This window comes from Hibiscus syriacus, unplaced genomic scaffold, assembly GCF_006381635.1.
Source record: "Hibiscus syriacus cultivar Baekdansim isolate YM2019G1 unplaced genomic scaffold, ASM638163v2 tig00111276_pilon, whole genome shotgun sequence".
NCBI lineage: Eukaryota > Viridiplantae > Streptophyta > Magnoliopsida > Malvales > Malvaceae > Hibiscus > Hibiscus syriacus.
The window spans coordinates 1,521,385-1,540,326 of record NW_024063043.1 but is presented as its reverse complement, the minus strand read 5'-3'; the positions used below and the strand labels follow the sequence as shown (position 1 = coordinate 1,540,326).

At 35.4% G+C, this 18,942-nt stretch overlaps 2 protein-coding genes across 2 annotated transcripts in view; both read left to right on the top strand.

Moving 5' to 3' along the window:
• Positions 1 to 824: 824 nt before the first annotated feature.
• LOC120157776 (AP3-complex subunit beta-A) lies at positions 825 to 12,849 on the top strand. Its single transcript, XM_039168805.1, has 11 exons — positions 825 to 1,209; positions 1,463 to 1,539; positions 1,943 to 2,192; positions 3,156 to 3,782; positions 4,648 to 4,821; positions 7,852 to 7,978; positions 8,058 to 8,167; positions 8,476 to 8,676; positions 9,551 to 10,545; positions 11,147 to 11,416; positions 12,257 to 12,849. Exons 1-11 carry the CDS (start codon positions 994 to 996, stop codon positions 12,618 to 12,620), a joined length of 3,411 nt encoding a protein of 1,136 aa, XP_039024736.1. The 5' UTR covers positions 825 to 993; the 3' UTR covers positions 12,621 to 12,849.
• A 354-nt stretch (positions 12,850 to 13,203) lies between these two features.
• The window catches only part of LOC120157763 (dolichyl-phosphate beta-glucosyltransferase-like), a 30,012-nt gene continuing 24,273 nt past the window's right edge, over positions 13,204 to 18,942 (top strand). Inside the window, exons 1-9 of the mRNA XM_039168793.1 lie at positions 13,204 to 13,353; positions 14,040 to 14,152; positions 14,699 to 14,744; positions 14,958 to 15,092; positions 15,203 to 15,292; positions 15,367 to 15,492; positions 15,594 to 15,677; positions 15,797 to 15,861; positions 16,434 to 16,538. Coding sequence (XP_039024724.1) covers positions 13,204 to 13,353; positions 14,040 to 14,152; positions 14,699 to 14,744; positions 14,958 to 15,092; positions 15,203 to 15,292; positions 15,367 to 15,492; positions 15,594 to 15,677; positions 15,797 to 15,861; positions 16,434 to 16,538 — 914 coding nt within the window. The remainder of the gene's footprint in view (positions 13,354 to 14,039; positions 14,153 to 14,698; positions 14,745 to 14,957; positions 15,093 to 15,202; positions 15,293 to 15,366; positions 15,493 to 15,593; positions 15,678 to 15,796; positions 15,862 to 16,433; positions 16,539 to 18,942) is intronic.

Genomic DNA, 18,942 nt, shown 5'->3' with positions numbered 1-18,942 from the left:
AATGATTTAGATATCTACCTAACATGCAAATAATCCAAGTTGATACTAGGATTTCAACCTCGACCACATTGAGTGAAAAAAAAAATCAAAGGATGCGAAAAGGTAGAGGTCGACGACATTGAAGTGAGTTGAACCACTCTTTCAAAGGTTGTACGTGTCATGTGCCAAAACAGCAAAAATGTTATTCCTTAGAGTCTTAGGGACTGTTTGTTTGCTTCTTAATGGAACCATTCTGCGCTGAATGCTGAACTGTTTAACATTCAGCGCGTTTGTTCGCACCTCTAAATGATTCAGTGCTGACTGATTTAGCAAAACAGTGCTGAATGATTCAGCACAAAAGTACATTCTAAATGATTCAGAGCCATTATCAAACATCATGTCATATTCAAAGCTAATTCATTCAGAGCCTCTGAATCATTCAGCATTTGAATTATTCAACGCTTAATCATTTTGAAGTAAACAAACAACCCTTCGAGTTTAAAAGCTTGCACATTTGCATAATATATGACCATAATTAATTGAAATTTGGATTCAGTCTGGTGTCTTCTAAATCCGGCTTAAATCAAGAACAGACTAAATGGTTTAATTTTTAGATCATATTCAAGTGGGTCAAAAATTCGACCTGATCTAAACCTATTTATGATAATTTTTATGTATAATTTATTTTATTAATATAAAGTGATTATATTTTTTTTAATAATAAATACCTTTACAGAGATTCAAGACCTTTAAAATTAATAATAATTCGTTTAATTACTAAGTTCGCCATGTATACTTTACGCGTTTGATATTCAATGAGTCTATCCTCTTGTACAAATACTAAGATCAAATTTATCCCGCAAACCAAACATTGCATCTCCCACGCTTACTCCCAAACATATCATATTATATCAAAGATCAGAAAGTCTTCTCAATTTCTCCGTTCAGCCATTTTTCAAATGCAATTTTGATCGTTCTTACTTTGTAAATAAGAAAAGAAAATACTAATCGGAAATGTTTCCGCAGTTCGGAGCTACGGCGGACACTTTGAGCAAGGCGTCGACGATGGTGTTCCGGATCGGAACCGATGCTCACCTCTACGACGATCCGGATGACGTCAGTATAGCTCCGCTTCTGGACAGTAAATTCGATTCAGAGAAGTGCGAGGCTCTCAAGCGACTCCTAGCTCTCATCGCTCAAGGCATCGACGTATCCAATTACTTCCCGCAGGTAATTTTTTTTATTTAATTGTGAAAAAATGACTAAAATTTAATATCGAACTGTATCGGTAGCTATATTTTGAATAGTTGAGAAATGGTTGAATTGAGTCTGGAGGTGTTGATACAGATAGCAGTTAGTAATTGCATCTTTGATACTGTTCAATAAGGAAATCAGGGTTTGGTAATGGCTACTGTTAAAACCTGTTTTTGTTTGCTTATTGAGGTGCTTATAGTTTTCTTCTCTTTGGTTGCTCCAATCACAGGTTGTCAAAAATGTGGCATCTCAATCTCTGGAAGTAAAGAAGCTCGTTTATTTGTATCTACTGCATTATGCTGAAAAGTATGTTTCTGAAATTTCCCTCATTTAGAGCGAATATTCTTGTAAAATTCCTCCAGCTTCTTCCATACGTTAAAGAAACAATATTAGTAAATCAAGGGAGTATTGTTACAAATATATCTCTAATTACACTGGATGGGAATGGGATCAATTTGTTGTCCATAGCAGGTAAGATGAGAGTAGTTATTAGTTATTAGATCATGGTTTTTTATGGGCTTTTCAAGGTTAATTAATTACGAATCATTTGGAAGTCCCATTCTGCTTCTTAATAAAAGCAGTGCTTGAGAATGTGGAAATTCATTAACGAGTGCACCAAAGGAGAGCCGACTATTGAATGGACTATATTTTTAATGTTTAAGCTGGTAGATTGAACTTATGGTTAATTGTTTCTAAATTAAATGTGTAGGCGCCCAAATGAAGCATTGCTGTCTATTAATTATTTCCAGAAGGATTTGGGGGATACAAATCCCTTGGTGAGAGCATGGGCACTTCGTACCATGGCTGGAATTCGTCTACATGTTATTGCACCTCTTGTTTTGGTGGCAGTGGGCAAGTGTGCTAGAGATCCATCTGTCTATGTTAGAAAATCTGCAGCCAATGCTCTTCCCAAATTACATGATTTGCGCCAAGAGGAACATGCCTTGGCAATTGAAGAGGTTCATTTGATAGATTTTTTCTTCACTGTTATTTTAGCTTTCATGTTTTCAACAATTTATTATGATCTGACTATTTGCTACTACTCATTTTCCATTGTTTAAGATCTGGTAATAACTGCTTATACAAAAACTTAATTTTAAAATGTTTGGTATTTGGAAAATAAGGTATTAGACTAGCTCGACTTGCAATATGCAAAGATAATATCCATTTATATTTTTGCTGCATTTCTTAGGAATTTCTATAATCTGTGGAGAGTACACTTACACTATATATATATATATATATATAAATCTGCTCCTTCGAATTCATATACCATAACTTACAATTTAGGGGTGTTCAAACGGGTAATTCGGTTAACCGACCGAACCGAATTACCCAAATTCCATTAACCGAATTTTTTCCCCATTAACCATTAACCAAACCGAATTTTTTCTTAAAAATTTAACCGAACCGAACTAAGTTCAGTTAATTGATCGGTTAACCGAAATTTATAAATAATATATAATATATATTAAATATTTAACATTTTTGGTTTATTCGGTTAATTTGATCGGTTAATTCGGTAAGAACTGAGTTCAAACACCCCTAAAGCTAAAATATATATATATATATATATATATATATATATATATATATATATATATATATATATTTTGGTTAATTCAGTTAATTCGATTAATTAACCCGAATTAACCGAAACTGAAATTTGAAAAAAACCATTAACCGACCGAACCCAAAATTAACCGACGTAAATTTCGGTTCGGTCGGTTAATTAGATTTTAACCGAACAGTGAACACCCCTAACTTACATACATATATAAACTTTCATATATTTGTGCTTTTTCTCTTGGATGCTCAGTTTTATATGTCTTTAGCAGCAATGGCATTTTAGACGTCTATCTCTTGTTATAATACAGATGGATAGGGTTGGATTTGTACTATTAATTATTTATACTATGCAGATTGTTGGGCTGTTGTTAAATGACCACTCCCCTGCTGTAGTTGGTGCTGCTGCTGCTGCATTTGCTTCTGTTTGTCCATATAATTTATCTTTGATCGGGTGGAATTATACAAAGTTATGTGAGATTCTTCCTGACGTGGAAGAGTGGGGTCAGATAGCCTTAATTGGAATCCTTCTACGCTATGTTATTGCGAGGCATGGGCTAGTGAAAGAATCCATTATGTTTTCTCTGCAATGTACTGAGAGTTCTCATTCTGTAAAAGATGGTTCATATGTTGACTTTGGAAAAGTAAAGGAATCCACTGACATGGGTGGGACATGTGATTATGAATTTGTAAACATGGTTTCCAGGTGTTATATTGAGGGCCCAGATGAATATTTATCTAGGTCAAGTTATGCCAACAGGGAGTCCTTTGAATTAACCTGTGAACAATTTACATCTGGAAAAAGTAATGATGATGTGAAGATCCTGTTGTATTCTACATCTCCACTGTTATGGAGTAACAACAGTGCAGTGGTACTAGCAGCAGCTGGTGTACACTGGGTTATGGCACCAAAGGAGGATGTTAAGAGAATTATTAAACCACTCTTGTTTTTGCTGAGATCCTCTAATGCTTCAAAATATGTGGTATATTACATGTCCTCACTTCTTCTGTCTCATATTGCATATATACTACGGCATCTTTATACTATGATCTATGTTTATATGAAGCTTGATATGTAGTTATGCATGCAAACACAATGTAAAATGTGCTTGCAATCTTTGAATGGTCATGGGTGGATGCTTTACTTCATTGTTTAGTTTTCCATTTCAATGAGAAACTAAGATTTTGCTTTATTTTGTGCTTTCTTATCATAATTTCAATAACTTTTGATTTAGTAGTGTCTTATACCGTTTGTGAATTATACAAAAATTGTGACTGTAGAAGTTCTGTTTTAAGGTTATAACTTATAAGTAGATATTTTATTGGTAAAGTGAGAAGCAGAAATGTAATAAAATCTGTATAATTTATAGTCAGAAGCAAAATATGTTTTCTATTGAAATGGAAAGCTTTTGAGTCCCTGATGTGGAAGTACCATGAGATAACTAGAACCTTTTTCCATTTTAAACAGAGAGCTAAAATTGTTTAAGTGTACGGGATTTTTCTCACAACAGCCTGTAGAAATTAAGTTTTAAGCGTAGATTAAATATGGTTACACTTTTAATATTATAGCTGACATATCATAAGCATACAAAGCATTATGGTTTAGTCTTGCTCCATCCATACTGCCAGGGGCAGCACATAATAACAAATATATGATGTGGATAATGCCACATTTTACAAGGTTCTCATGTAATTGAAGTTCCATCATTTTTTGTTCTGGGGTTCCTACACTTTTCACATTTCCTTCGGTATATCCAATTCTTAGATTTTGATTAATCATCCTAGTTTACATTTCAAGTTTTTATTGTTGGGAGATGGCTAGAATGTTTAATTTGATTTGCATGGCAGGTTCTATGCAACATTCAAGTTTTTGCTAAAGCAATGCCTTCTCTCTTTGCTCCATACTATGAGGACTTCTTCATTTGCTCTTCTGAATCATATCAAGTCAAAGCCTTGAAGCTTGAGATACTTTCTTCTATTGCTACAGATTCATCCATTTCTTCTATTTTCAGAGAGTTTCAGGTACTAGCTGCTGCCTTCATAAAAAACTTTTTATCATTGTTGTGATTTGCTTTTTTTTATATTTAGAAAACAGAATTGGTAAATGTCATTTAAACTTCTGTCTGGATTATTGCAATTAATTTCCTACACATCCATCCAGGTGTTCTAAAAATAAGAAATTACTGCAGTCCTAAGTATTAGGGAGGACGTTATCTCCTGCCTTGATTTTAAACAATTTGGTTTTGGAATATAAAGTTTTTTCAATCATTATTCAATGGAATATTCAGATTCTTTTGAAAAGGGGTTGCATTTTCTTTGAGCTCATCTAAGTTACCATTTACTGAAGTGCTTAGCCCAACCTTATCGATGTAGTACTTTTGGTGCTCAACTGTCCAAGGTCTTATTCTTACACTATGTACCTTGGGAAACCGGAAAAAGAGAAAGAAAGCAAGAAAACAAAAAGAGTAATTGCGACTCCCCTGCTATGTTAGGAAACACAATGTCATTGGGACGCAATGGACTTGGATAATTCAATTATGTTCAGTTTCCACTTTTGAGCATCTAAGTGACTCTAAGACATTCTATTCAATGTAACAAAAGAAATAATCTTGAAGCCAGCTGACTAGTTTTTTTTATATAGAAGTTGGAGGTCTCATTAAAAACTCCCTTCGTATTCTTCCACATACTTAGAAGTATGTAGAAGAACATAGGAAGGAAGAAAAGAGTGCCTCATATTTTATTAAATAGTAGACCAATTACATGTGGTAACACCGATCCCTCATACGGGAAATATACACCAATACAAACCATATCACCTAGAAATCTTACATCTTCAAACAAAAAGCCCCTAAGACAATAACCCTATTTCTAAAATACACCTCAAGATGTAAGATAACATAGCAAAATAAAAACCAACAATTACCACCCAAACTAGAAAACACCTCTGAATACAACCGCCTAACAATCACGATCCAAAAGGAGGAACAAGATCTAAAGAAATATCGCAATCTTCAGGGACCCAAGAATTAGGTTTGAAGGAAGGATCAACTTCATGCACCAAGACATTGAATAAATTATCACCGACCTTCAACTCCAACAACTCATCAATTCTCCCTTTAGCATTTGTGAGTATTTGAATTTTAGCCCTATCAAAAGACGATGGAAACTCACAACTGTTGTCAATTGCTATTAACTTGCCCCACTTAGTTGCAATGTTTTTGAAAGTATCCCAATTCCAAGCGTGAAAAGGGATACCTTCGCAAACTAACCACACGCGTCGGCACTCCACCGCTAGGCTCTCTGACCAAGTTTCCACTCTGGAAAATCATTCTGCAAGCGTCTCTAACTTATCATCCTTCACGCTTCTCAACGAATCAGTCATCAAAAACCATGAGAACTACATTACCAGCAGCTCTCATTAGAGTGAAACCAGCTAATCCTTTGGCTTGTATTTGGTTAGCAAGATTTCCAAGTTTTATAAAGTTCTTGCACCACCCCACAAGACAGTTGCTCAACACTTGTAGCTTATCTTCGTCGACTACGCCCTCAACTTCAAAGAGTTTATTCCTCGAAATATATTCCCTCGCAGACTTACTATGAACAATTGTCGAGGACTTCCTCCAGAAAGATTGTCGGGGTTTATATTTAGCTAAAGAGACTCTAACTTTGCTATCGCATATATAAATACCATTCATCTTTGATATCGCTATCCTGGCTTCTTCAATTGTAGCATAGCGAATAAACCCAAAACGGACCCTTTCGAGTTTCTTTTCTTAGGAATGAAGGCATCAATAACTTGGCTATTATAGCCAAAAATAGACCCAAGTCTCTTCCAATGGATCGTCTCTGGAAGGTTATCGATAAAAATCGTGTAACAACCATTTCTGATCCCATTTCCGATTCTTGGATGATTATCCTTCGACCAATTTTGAAACCCATTTCTTCTCTTTTTCGTTATTTCGGAAAACTTTTCATAGGAGTACCCTTTCGTGGTGCTCTCCTTAGTTCTAACATGATCAAAATCAGTGATAGGAAAAGCTGATGATGCCTATACTATAGAATTCTTTCTGACCTTTTGTTTCCCTCCTTGAGAAGAAGACATTCCATTGTCCTCAGTCCTAACAACAGGTGGTTGACAATCTGAAGTAGCTTTAACAAAGCAATTTTTCAAACGCCGGGTTGATAAAAGACTTTCACCCGACCTCCCTGAATATACCCTTAAATTTTGCTGATTATGGGACGAAGGCGAGTGCTTGTAGGTAGTACCATCGGCCTCAACTGTCCAACCTGCCTCACGGGCCAAGGCGGCTAGTACATCGTTCATATTAGAACACTCGGAGAGATGGAAATTACCGAACTGACTCAATCCGGCCAGCATACGTCTGGTGTAGGCTCGCCTGTTCCTTTTCCGGAGCTTTGTTCTCTCCTTTTCGTTCTCCCTCTCATGTTTTTCCTTGCTGGAATAGGAAAGAGATATTGCGTCGACGAGTCCAGAAGGGGTACTAGTGGGTTTCACAGCGTCTGCACCTCCTTTGGCTGTTGCAGCGACCCCACGAGTTCGCCTGGACTGAAGCGGGCGATGGGATTCCATGGAGAGAACTGGGTGGCTGGAAAGGGATGTATTGGAAAAACTGAAAGTTCAGAGTCCAGTGGTGAGGCTGAGACAACCACGGTCGACGGGAAGCAGCGAAAACCGGCGGAGGATCACGTGAAGATCTGTGTCGATTGAAAGTCCCAATCGCAAATCTAAGGGTAGATTTGGAATCACCGTGAGTCAGTGCTCTTTCCAGGGAAAAACGGCTTCAAACGGTGGTCGGAATGTATCGGAGGAAGGCGGACGGCGGCGGCGGACCATGGGTGGAATGTTGGAGGAGAGAAAAATTATCAAAAGATGCCTGGGCTACTGGAATTTGAAATTTGAAAACACCTAGGTTAGAGAGAAGCTGGAGCTTCGAAGCCAGTTGACTAGTTGAAATTGCATTTGTTATACAAGTATGCTAACCCCGGTCCCTGATTTCATGAATTGATGCTTATATTTTAATTTGATGTTAGGACTATATTAGAGATCCAGACAGGCGTTTTGCTGCTGATACAATTGCTGCAATTGGTCTATGTGCGAAACGACTCCCTAAAATGGCACATATATGTGTAGATGGGTTGTTGGCTCTGACTAGAGAGGGTTTGTTCTCTTTCCTGCTTGTTTTATAGTAATGTTCTCAGAATTTACTCATTTTTCGAGCCAGTACCAAACTTTGCAGAATTCGTTACTAAAGATTCTGAGTTTGGAGATCAAGAAGCGGGTATTTTGACTCAGGCAATTATCTCCATAAAATCAATCATAAAGGAAGATCCACGAAGTCATGATAAGGTATCTGTTTTTTTTTTGCATGTTTCTTGTTAAGATTTTGGCGGTATATGGCACATGCTTATTTCACGTACAATATTCCTCTCATCAGTTCATGAAATTTATTTCTACTTTTATCATTGCATTTTTGTGTGTATGTTTACTGTTATATTTTATTTGATGAGGTGGATTTAATGAGATCAGCTACTGCAGTGGTACATGTTATGTTTCTCCATTACTCTATCCTACTTTCTAGCTTCTTTACCAAGCCTTTCCGTGTTTTCACAGGCTTATATTAGTTGGTTGATAATTGACCTTTTTTATATTTTAAGGTTATAATTCAGTTGGTCCGTAGTTTGGATTCAATCAAGGTTCCTGCAGCTCGTGCAATAATTATTTGGATGGTGGGAGAATACAACTCTTTGGGAGAGTTAATTCCAAGGATTTTAAACACAGTTTTGAAGTATCTTGCATGGTGCTTTACATCCGAAGCATTGGAAACAAAGCTTCAAATTCTTAATACAGTGTGTAAGGTGTTTCCCGGAACCATAATATTCTACTTTTATTGTGCTATGATTGCTTCCTCTGTAATACGTTCCATTTACTATTTATATACATAGAAATAGTTTTAAGTTAGCACTTGGAATATTCTATTACTCCCTTCAGTATATGGGAACATTCATTTAAAAAAAAAAGCACTTGCAACACTCATGTTTTAACACCTTTCATTTATTGGATTCTTCAATATGGTGAGAGGATTTCTAATGGAAATTGAAATAAATGTCTTTCTTCCAAAGGAAATGAAAGGAAACTAAAACTTGGAAATTTGGTCATCGTTTTGTGTCCTATGTCAGATGCACACATTATACTGATGGGCAAATTGGATATTTACCTTTCTATGTGAGCTAGAATGTTATATAAATTAGAATCTGTACTCTGTACTTTTTAAATTCTCTGGAGGTAATTGATATTGTTTCCACTGTTAATTGTCCAAGAAGTTTTATCTAAGCTAATTTTTGTTCGTTATGAAGTTTTATGTAATATTCTGGTTTCTCTTGATGCCCAATGATTCCAGTGCTTATCTCTTAGCCCTTCCAGTTCTTTCCTTTCTGTTTTCGACTCTCAGATCAAGATATTCTTGATCAATTAGAGCAGTGATGTTCTATTATTTCCAGAAAAGAAGATTGCCCTTCCTCAGATTAATCGGTTTTTGCTTTACTTAGAACAGCAGTCCAGACAAGTTGTAGCAAATAGCATATCATCTTATTAGGAAACCAGGCAGCAAATTGTTTCCGTTGCATGTTTTCTTTAGTTCATTTCATTGTACATTTTGTAGTTTATCAGTTGTTTTCCTTGTTTGATGTTAATGTTCAGAAAAAATTCTCAGTTGTGTGTACTTGCTTGCAGGTTCTAGTTAGTGCATCAGAAGAAGATCTGTGTACATTCAAGAAAATTTTCAGCTATCTGGTTGAATTGGCCGAATGTGATTTGAACTATGATGTTCGTGACCGATCTCGTTTCTTAAAGAAACTTCCATCAAGCAATTTAGTTTTTATAGGACAGGAGGAACGAACAAATGATCTTCCAGAAAAAGACCTGTGTGTAGTTGCAGAATGCATATTAGGGAGACAAACAAGAAAAGTGAAAGCTGAATCATTTAGTTACCGGTTTTATCTTCCTGGGTCTCTTTCCCAGATAGTTCTTCATGCAGCTCCAGGGTATGAGCCTCTCCCGAAACCTTGCAGTTTATTCGTTGATGACCTCAATGTGCCTGAAGGAACGAGTGAAATTAAGAAAAGGATGGCCGAGCACAGTGTGACAGATGATTATGGCACATCATCTGATCGTTCAGATGACGAAAGTGCTTCTGATTATGATTCTCAGCGTTCTATCACTGAATCTAGTGGCAGTGGTCGTGGTGATGACAGTGAATTTACAAGTGAAGGAAATGATAATGCAGATCCATTGATTCAGATTTCAGACATTAGTAATGCTTATGAAAATCAGAATGGGGTTTCTCAGTCTTCTGCTGCTAATCTGGGGGAATTGATGTCAGATAGAGCTCTGGAATCATGGTTGGATGAACAGCCTGGTTCATCAAACCCAGGCATATCAGAACAAAGTGATATTCGTACATCATCAGCTAGAATATCACTTGGAGATGTTGAGAAGCGGGTTAAACCAAAGTGTTATTCACTTTTAGACCCTGCAACAAGTGGAAATGGTTTGAAGGTGGATTATTCTTTTTCATCAGAAATATCGAGCATATCCCATCTACTTGTATGCATAGAAGCTTACTTTAAGAACTGCTCATCAGAGACTATTTCGGAGATAACCTTGGTTGATGAGGAGTCTGACAGAACCTTAGATGCTGAAGAGAAAGCAGCTGATGTAAATGAAAGGTGAATTTGTTCATACATCTATTCTTGTCTTCGAAGTTTCCCAGATGTCATGTTTGTGCATCTTTCACCAACTTTTTGATTGATCAATTATCGAAAAACTCTATATTATAGTTCCAACAGATTGTCTTTTATATTTCTATCACATGAATATCCTATCCAGTATAATAACTGAATATATTGACGAGTCTTTTAGCAATCAAAGAGTGGAAAAGTGATTTAGAAGCTCAACTGAATTCACTCTGTTACGTTTTCAGTGGTATAAATTCTTTAATGGGTGATGAGTTAAAGTTTCTAATTTCAGAAGTTATAGCTTATGTTCTGCTGTTGGAAGTTCTACTTTCTTTATTTCAATGGCTGGGTTGGCCCCTGATCCCTGTACATTCTTTTAATTAATGTTCATGTAGTGCTATGTGATTCATAGTATTTTATTGTATCCAAATAGGTAACAGTGTTTTTTGAATTGTATAATATAGTCGGTCCTGAATGATTGCTAATGGTAAATATCTTTTCGGGGCTTGTATGGTATTTTAGTTGTTCAAGATTCAGTTGTTTTATGCCTTAAGCATTGCAATATTGGTCCCTGATTTCTTTGATATTGCAGCCTCTTGGCATCTTCTAATAACGTGCCAACACTAGTTCCAATGGAGTCGATTGCCTCTTTAGAACCTGGTCAGACGAGCAGAAGGATTCTTCAAGTTCGCTTTCATCACCATCTATTGCCTTTGAAGCTAGCTTTATATTGTGATGGGAAGAAGCTGCCAATTAAGTTGCGGCCTGATATTGGATATTTTGTAAAGCCTCTTCCAATGGATGTTGAAGCCTTCATCAATAAAGAATCTCGTCTCCCTGGGATGTTTGAATACACAAGGAGGTTAGTCGTCACCACTTAGTTCTTTTTGCTGGATATTTTGAGAGAAAATTTATATGTATTTACAAGTTTTTTGGAGAATATATATATATATATATATGTGGGTTAGGATCCACTTACACCCAGTGTAAAAACTAAGAATTTTACACCTTTTTACGACCGTTGGATGAGGGAAATCAAAGGCCGAGATTAACTAGTTTTTTTTCCCAGTGAATATCTTCTCATTTCCTACTGTTAATCTTAGTCTTTAATTTCTCTCGTCCAACGGTCCTAAAAAAGTGTAAAACTCTTAGTTTTACATTGTGTGTAATATATATAATCAATTTGATTTCTCCCAGTGATTAAAAAATCAGACCAGACCAGCCGTTCAAACCAATTGAATTGGGAACTAGTTGGCTATCTGGTCAAACATTGTATATTAACACGGGGCACCGGTGGACAGGATAGAATCGGTTTTACCCGTTAAAAACTGGTTTTGTATATATATGTTTTAACCTATATTTTCTTCAAAATACTGTTTGTAAATGGTGGAATTTGAACCTGAAACCTATTAATTTTATTTTGAAGATCACAATGTTCATCCAAATACATATTTTTGTTACAAGTTATATTTGGTATTTATTTAAAATTAGAAAAAAACTATTTTAAATATTAAAAGAGAGTTTTGATCAAACTGGTCAGTTGAATCGGAAACCAGAGGACCCACTAGTTTGATCTCCAGAATAATTTTTTAACATCGATTTCTCTTCTCTAGGTTATACTTTAGAATTAATACTTGTTTCATTCCTTTATCAATTATCTTATTACACGGCATTCTCCACCATATTTTCTTATGTGCAACAGCTGCGCTTTCACTGCCCACATCGAGGAGCTAGACAAGGAGAATGGAGATAGCTTGTTCGTTAAAGACAAATTTCTTGCAATCTGTGAGAGCTTAGCTCTAAAAATGCTCAGCAATGCAAATCTCTGTCTTGTATCCGTCGATATGCCTGTTGCTGCTAACCTAGACGACGCATCAGGTTTGCGCTTACGGTTCAGCTCTGAAATTTTGAGTAGTTCAACTCCTTGTTTAATTACCATTACTGTTGAAGGTAAGTGCTCCGATCCATTAAACTTGTCCGTTAAAGTAAACTGTGAAGAAACTGTTTTTGGCCTGAATCTGTTAAGCAGAATAGCAAATTTCTTAGTTGAGCCTACCCTTTTTTAATTCATTTTTGGTGGTTTTGGTTGAAATTAAAGGCCTTGTCAATGTATGAAGAATAATATGTGAGACTTGGGTTGAATGACAGGTTTGGGTACGTTTAGTTTTTCACAAGTTTTCTATGTATCTAAAATATCCTTGAAGGTCGTGACATATATGTTTGCTCTGTGCTCACTGCACGACGCTGTGTGACATATATTGAAACAACCTAAGACAATATTATTGTTCATGAGTGATGAATTCTTAATTCATTGAACTTGTTCTGAATATATGAAGTTGCACACTTCTGAAACACATTTGTTTATTTATTTATTTTGGTGCGAAGATGATGTGTTTTCTGCTTCAGCTTTTTATTAGTCGCTCGATTACTGTGCCATTTTTAATGTCTAAACATGACGATGTATCAAAATTATGATGTTCAAATTATTAACTGTTTTTTACGGTCGACAATACCTAACCCATTGCGCCATAGTACGTAAATAGCAGAGCTCCAGCATCAACGAATAATGTTTACTACAAAATGCAGACTTAAATGTGTACACGCACAACTAGGGTTGAACATGGTTTTGAACGGTCTTAACCTAAAATCATGAATCATAGGTGCAAGATCGATCTTAAAAGTTCTGAGCTTGTGAATTGCCGATATGAAGGTCCTAAACTGTTGCTCCCCCTCTGTATAGAGAGCATCAACATTCAACAGTCGACAAGGTGGGATTGTGATTTCTCGTGGTCATATTCAGTAAGCAGAGGACTTACCCAAGTTATTTCTTAGCGGCGCTTGCATCCAGACCCTTGTTTGACGAATACTAACATTTATCTTACGGGACTCAAGTGCACACGTGGAATGGAATAAAGGATTAATGTATATGATCAAGATATTAAAGGCCAAAACAATTTATAACCGCCAGCATACCTTTTTTTTTTTTGGACGGCCGTCGATAGTTAAATTACTTTGAGATAACAAAATATTTATGATTAATGTTTTATCTAAAATTAAGAGGTTAAAATGAAAATTAAATATTTTTACTAACATGTCGTGTTATCAAATTAACGATGCTTAAGACTTAATAATTAAAATTAATAAAAATGATAATATAAATAATTAAAATTGAATTTTTAAATTTAATGAATAAGAATATACAAATATAAAATGTAAATGTCCAATTGGATAGTTCACCTTGTTGTTATCTTGAAACTATATGGGCATGTTGCATTTCGAAGATATATCAATTCCTTTTGTTTTGTATTACTAATAGATCTTTTGATACTTCAAGTGCTTGGTTTAGGACTCAAAGATACAACTAAGCTTCACAAAGTATTTGCCTACCTCGAGGTTCGAACTCACGACTACGAGGTTGAGAGTTGACAAATCCACCCACTTAATTTCCATTATCGTTGAAGAAAAGACTCTGTTACCACCAACAGGCAACAGCTAAAAGGTTGGGGAAAACAAAGAACCGAAAAAATTACCTGTCACTAGTAATTCCTGCTTTCAATGAAGAGAATAGGCTTCCTGGTGCTCTCAATGAAACCATGAAGTAAGTTAGTGCTTCTTTTTCTAAATTGAAGTTTAAACATATGTGATTCAGTTGGATGGTTTATGATAACGAAAATAGCTTTAACATATGAAAAATGCAGGATGTATATTATTTTCAATAGTTAGTAATATCTTGAGATGCCAACATGTCAATCCGATTTCTTCACATAAGGGGACGGAAAAAGACTTTCTTTCATTAGCTCTTCATTCTCTATTTGTATATTTGATTAACCATGGCCTTGTTTTCAGGATTAAAAATATGGTTTCTTAGACATGTTACGATGGAAATGACCATCCAGCTCAGTTGGTAGAGCACAAGGTTCTTAACTTTGAGGTCGTGAGATCGAGTTCCACGAAGGATATTTTATAATTCGGAGGTCTCTTACGGAAGCTGGTCTCAACCTGGTGTTGGGAGCAGTCTACTATCTTACCTCCCCTTACCCCATACATTTAGGAAAAAAAGGGATTAAAAAAAAATTAGACATTTTGTTGTCACTGAAAAGATTATGATATTAAATAGTAATCATTTGATGTTGTTACTTCGTAGTTACCTTAAAAAACGGGCGGCAAATGATGAATCATTTTCTTATGAGGTGCCTTTCTTGTTTCGTCTTTTGACTGGATCACCTAAATTGATTTGTGAAGTCTATTATGTTCAGCAGCCTATCATGAAATAGGTTAATTATGTTTTTGGCTCGCTGCCAAAGGGTAGAACAACCATTTTTCCTCTTTTAGAAGAAAGCATGCCATTTAAATATTTATTTGATGTCTTCATGTCTCTTACTTGCATGAGATGCATAATGCAGGTATTGATCGTTGATGATGGGAGTAGGGATAAAACAAAAAATGTAGCTTTTGACTTTGTAAAGAAGTATGGCGTGAACAATGTAAGAGTTATCCTTCTTGGTAAAAACCATGGAGAAGGAGAAGCAATAAGAAAAGTGAGTCACCTAAACCATTCATTTGGATGTTCACAAACATCTTCTGATTCCCCCCCGCATGATAACAATGGATTGAAGCTCTTTACCTCTGCGAAAGCATTGTAAAACAGGGAATGCTACATTCACGTGGTCAATTACTTCTAATGCTAGATGCCGACGGGGCTACCAATGTAACCGACCTAGAAAAACTTGAAAATCAGGTTTGTAAAAGATTGAATACCCTTGGTGAAGACATACCATGTGGTACAAGATCATCTGATGTTTCACGCTTCAGATCCATGCAGTAGCGAGAAAAGATCATCATGGTTATTCGACAACTGGTGAGGCAACTTTTACAATATCTGATCCCAATAGTTGCATTGGATCTCGTGCCCATCTTGAGGAAAAAGCTCTAGCTACAGTTAAGTTCACTTATGAGGCTTTCTATTTAGTCATAATTTGTTTTCTATTCCAGGTTGCAGAGTTCATCTTGTTGAATTTGTTGAATCTTCTATGTTTAAGAGGAAGTGGTACCGCAATTTTTTGATGAAGGGTTTTCATCTTGTGGTTCTCTTGGCTGCTGGACCTGGAATTCGTGATACGCAGGCGTGTCCTTTGTATATATTTCTGTTTTTTTGGTTTAAAGTAACTTCTATATTAATAACACAATAGGTACTGAATCGTCAAAAACATTTTCTTGATCTGGATTTCTTCATAAAATGGAGTGTGGGTTTAAGATGTTTACTAGGTCTGCGGCAAGGAAGCTTTTTACCAACATCCGGTTGAAAAGGTGATCTCATAGATACTATCCAACACCTATCCGTAAGTACTACTTCCTGCTTATCTTGTTACCAATAATTCAAAACAAATCTAAACTATATGCTTAGATCACTGTATTCCCATCAAAATGCTCGATTTCTCATTGATACTTTGGTACATTTCTGTTGTTTCCTGTTTACAGATAAGCATTTAATGAGAAATAAACAATAACAGGTTAGAAAGTAGTTGATGGAGATGAACTCGTAATATAGTTGTTAAGAATGGGCAAAACAATACAATATAGAAAAGGGAATTAAGTAATCTTTTTAGTAATAGATATTTGTATTCAATGTTTGTTTCATCCTTCCATATCTCCACTGTCCTGAAAAGATTTTCGATATAAAATTTCAATTCTCTTTCTACAAAAACCAGAAGAATTCAAGTCTCATCTTGAACACTTTGGATTTTTTTTGTTCTAAATTAACCTGTACCGGGTCTAGCATTTTGGTAGCAAGAGAAAATGTCATACTCTATTAGGCATTGCTGGATCTCTTTGGAAATTTCTGTAACTGACTTAGCATCACTCGCGGATGATATGTTCAGGTGGTGTTTCGATGTTGAGCTAGTTTTCCTTTGCAAATGGTTCGGTATTCCGATGCTGGAGATATCTGTAAACTCGTCTGAAATTCCTGGATCCAAGGTGAATCCATTGTGAAGACACTAGTTTTTTTTACATTTGGTTTTATTATTATATTTATTATTTATTATTTATTATTTTTATTATTATTATTAGTTTTGTTATTAATATTAATATTATTAATATTATTATTTTATTACAGATACAACCCAAGGCCCAATTCTGGCCCGATTACAACCAGGCCCGACCAAATGGCCCAGTTAAACCCTAAACCCAATTTAGGGTTTCTATCATCACCAGCAGCCGTCAGCTTCTCATGACCGTTGGATCTGATTTTGATCCAACGGTCCACAGAAAGGTTCCAGATGAAACCCTAGGGTATCATTACCCTAGGGCCACGCGACGCCGCCCCAGTTTCCAATCACCGCTGCCGACACTCTTTCCCACCAGCTGTTGCCACCACGTCTACCGAAGGCTCCAGAAGGCCAGCCGTAACCGCACACGTCTTTCCCAACGGTGAGTCACCACTGGGAGTCCGGTGACTCACCGAAGAACCCCTTTCGGACCGGTCTGAGACGAGCACCGGTGATGGCATCACCCAACCTGCAAAGAAAAGGAGGAGACCGAGAGAGATACAGAGAAACAAGATACTAAAAAAAAACTACTACCAACGATCTCAACAACAACGCAGCAAAGAAACAGAAAAGAAAGAAAAGAAAAAGAAAGAAGAGAAGCTTACCAAAGAAGCCTTGACCATCGCCGGAAGCACTAAACATCGCCAGAGAACAGAAAATACCGAAGGTATTTTCATAGATTTACTCCGATTAGGAGTCTTTTTGGGGAAACAAAGGCCGGATTCGGTCTTAGGGTGTTTAGATCTATATTTTAGGTGAATTTGGGGAATTTCCGACCACCGGAGGCGGTGGTCGGCGGCGGAATTTACGGCGGCAGACGGCTGCTGGATTCCCTATGGTGAGGGAATATAGAGAGAGGCCAGAGAGAACTCTGGCTCTCTCTCTGTTTGAGAGAGAAAAAAAAAAGAAAAATGAGATAGCTGGCCCGAAGGGCCAGCCGGTTAGGGGCTTAAATAGCCCTTCCCAAACGACGCCGTTTTGGGGAGGGCTATTCGTGTAATTATTAATAGTTAAATCCTTTCCGCAGTCATACTAGTTTATAAACTTTACATTTTAGTCACTAAATCGAATTTATAATCCTTTTAATTTGATCTCTAAATTTTTGTTTTATTTATTTTAGTCCTTTTTATTAAAATAATATATTTAGGATAAATAACAGATTTAATCCCTTAAATTTAATAATTAATATTTTAATCCCGAGTTTATATTTTTTAATTTATTTTAATCTTATATTCGAATTTTAGATAAGTTTTATTTTAGTCACTAAATTAATAAAATAAGAAAATAGCATGTTTAATCCCTATAATTTTGATTAATTATGAATTTGGTTTTTAATTTTAATTTTACTATAATTTAGTCACTTATTTTAAATGTTTTTTTATTTATTTATTTTATTGCTTTTAAATATATAGTTGTAATTGTATTTTTATTATTTTAATTTTACTTGTTTATATATTTAAATATTTTAATTATTATTATGTAGTCATAAACATATATATTAAATAAATATTTATTTTTCAATAAATTATTTTTAACATTTATTTTTTAATATCGAAGAAAAGGGCAGTCTTAATACAACTGGATGTCCTATCTGGTATTTTAAATTAAATATTATAAAAATTATTATTTAATTTTATTTAAATTAATATTTACTAATATCAAAGAAAAGAACTGTCTTAAGGCACCTAGAAGTCCTTTTCGATATTTTTAAATAAATAATATTTTTATAATTTCGAAATAATAAGATTATAAATTAAAATATTTTGAAATTTTTTAATAGAGACAATTTATAATTAAAAAGTACCAATTTTGGGCGTTGTAGGGGTGCTAATCCTTCCTTAAACGTAACCGACCACGAATCCCTTTTTATTATTAAAAAAAATGAATTTTTGGTTATAAATGCAGATCAGTTCATTTTTTAATTGATGTTTTCTTAAAACACTTTTAAAAAATAATTTTTAGGTATTCGACCTACCTGACCCAAAAGGCCGATGGCGACTCCCAAATTATTTTCAAAACCATTTACTCACATCAATTTTCCCGCCAAGTATAATATTTCGTGCCTGGACGAAAACCGGTTACGACAGCTTGGCGACTCCGCTGGGGACCCTGGTCAAACTTTAAAATCAATTATAAATTGTCTCTATTAATTAAAAATTAAAAGTTCATATATTTAATTTTTAATTCTTTCTTTTCAAAATTTTTATATTTACTTATTATTTTCATAATATTTATATGTTTCATTTTATTTGCAAGTATTTTATTTCATTATTTATTTTTCTGTCAAAGGTGAACATTTCTCCTCACACACAACACTTGCATTGCATAACATAAAGCTCTA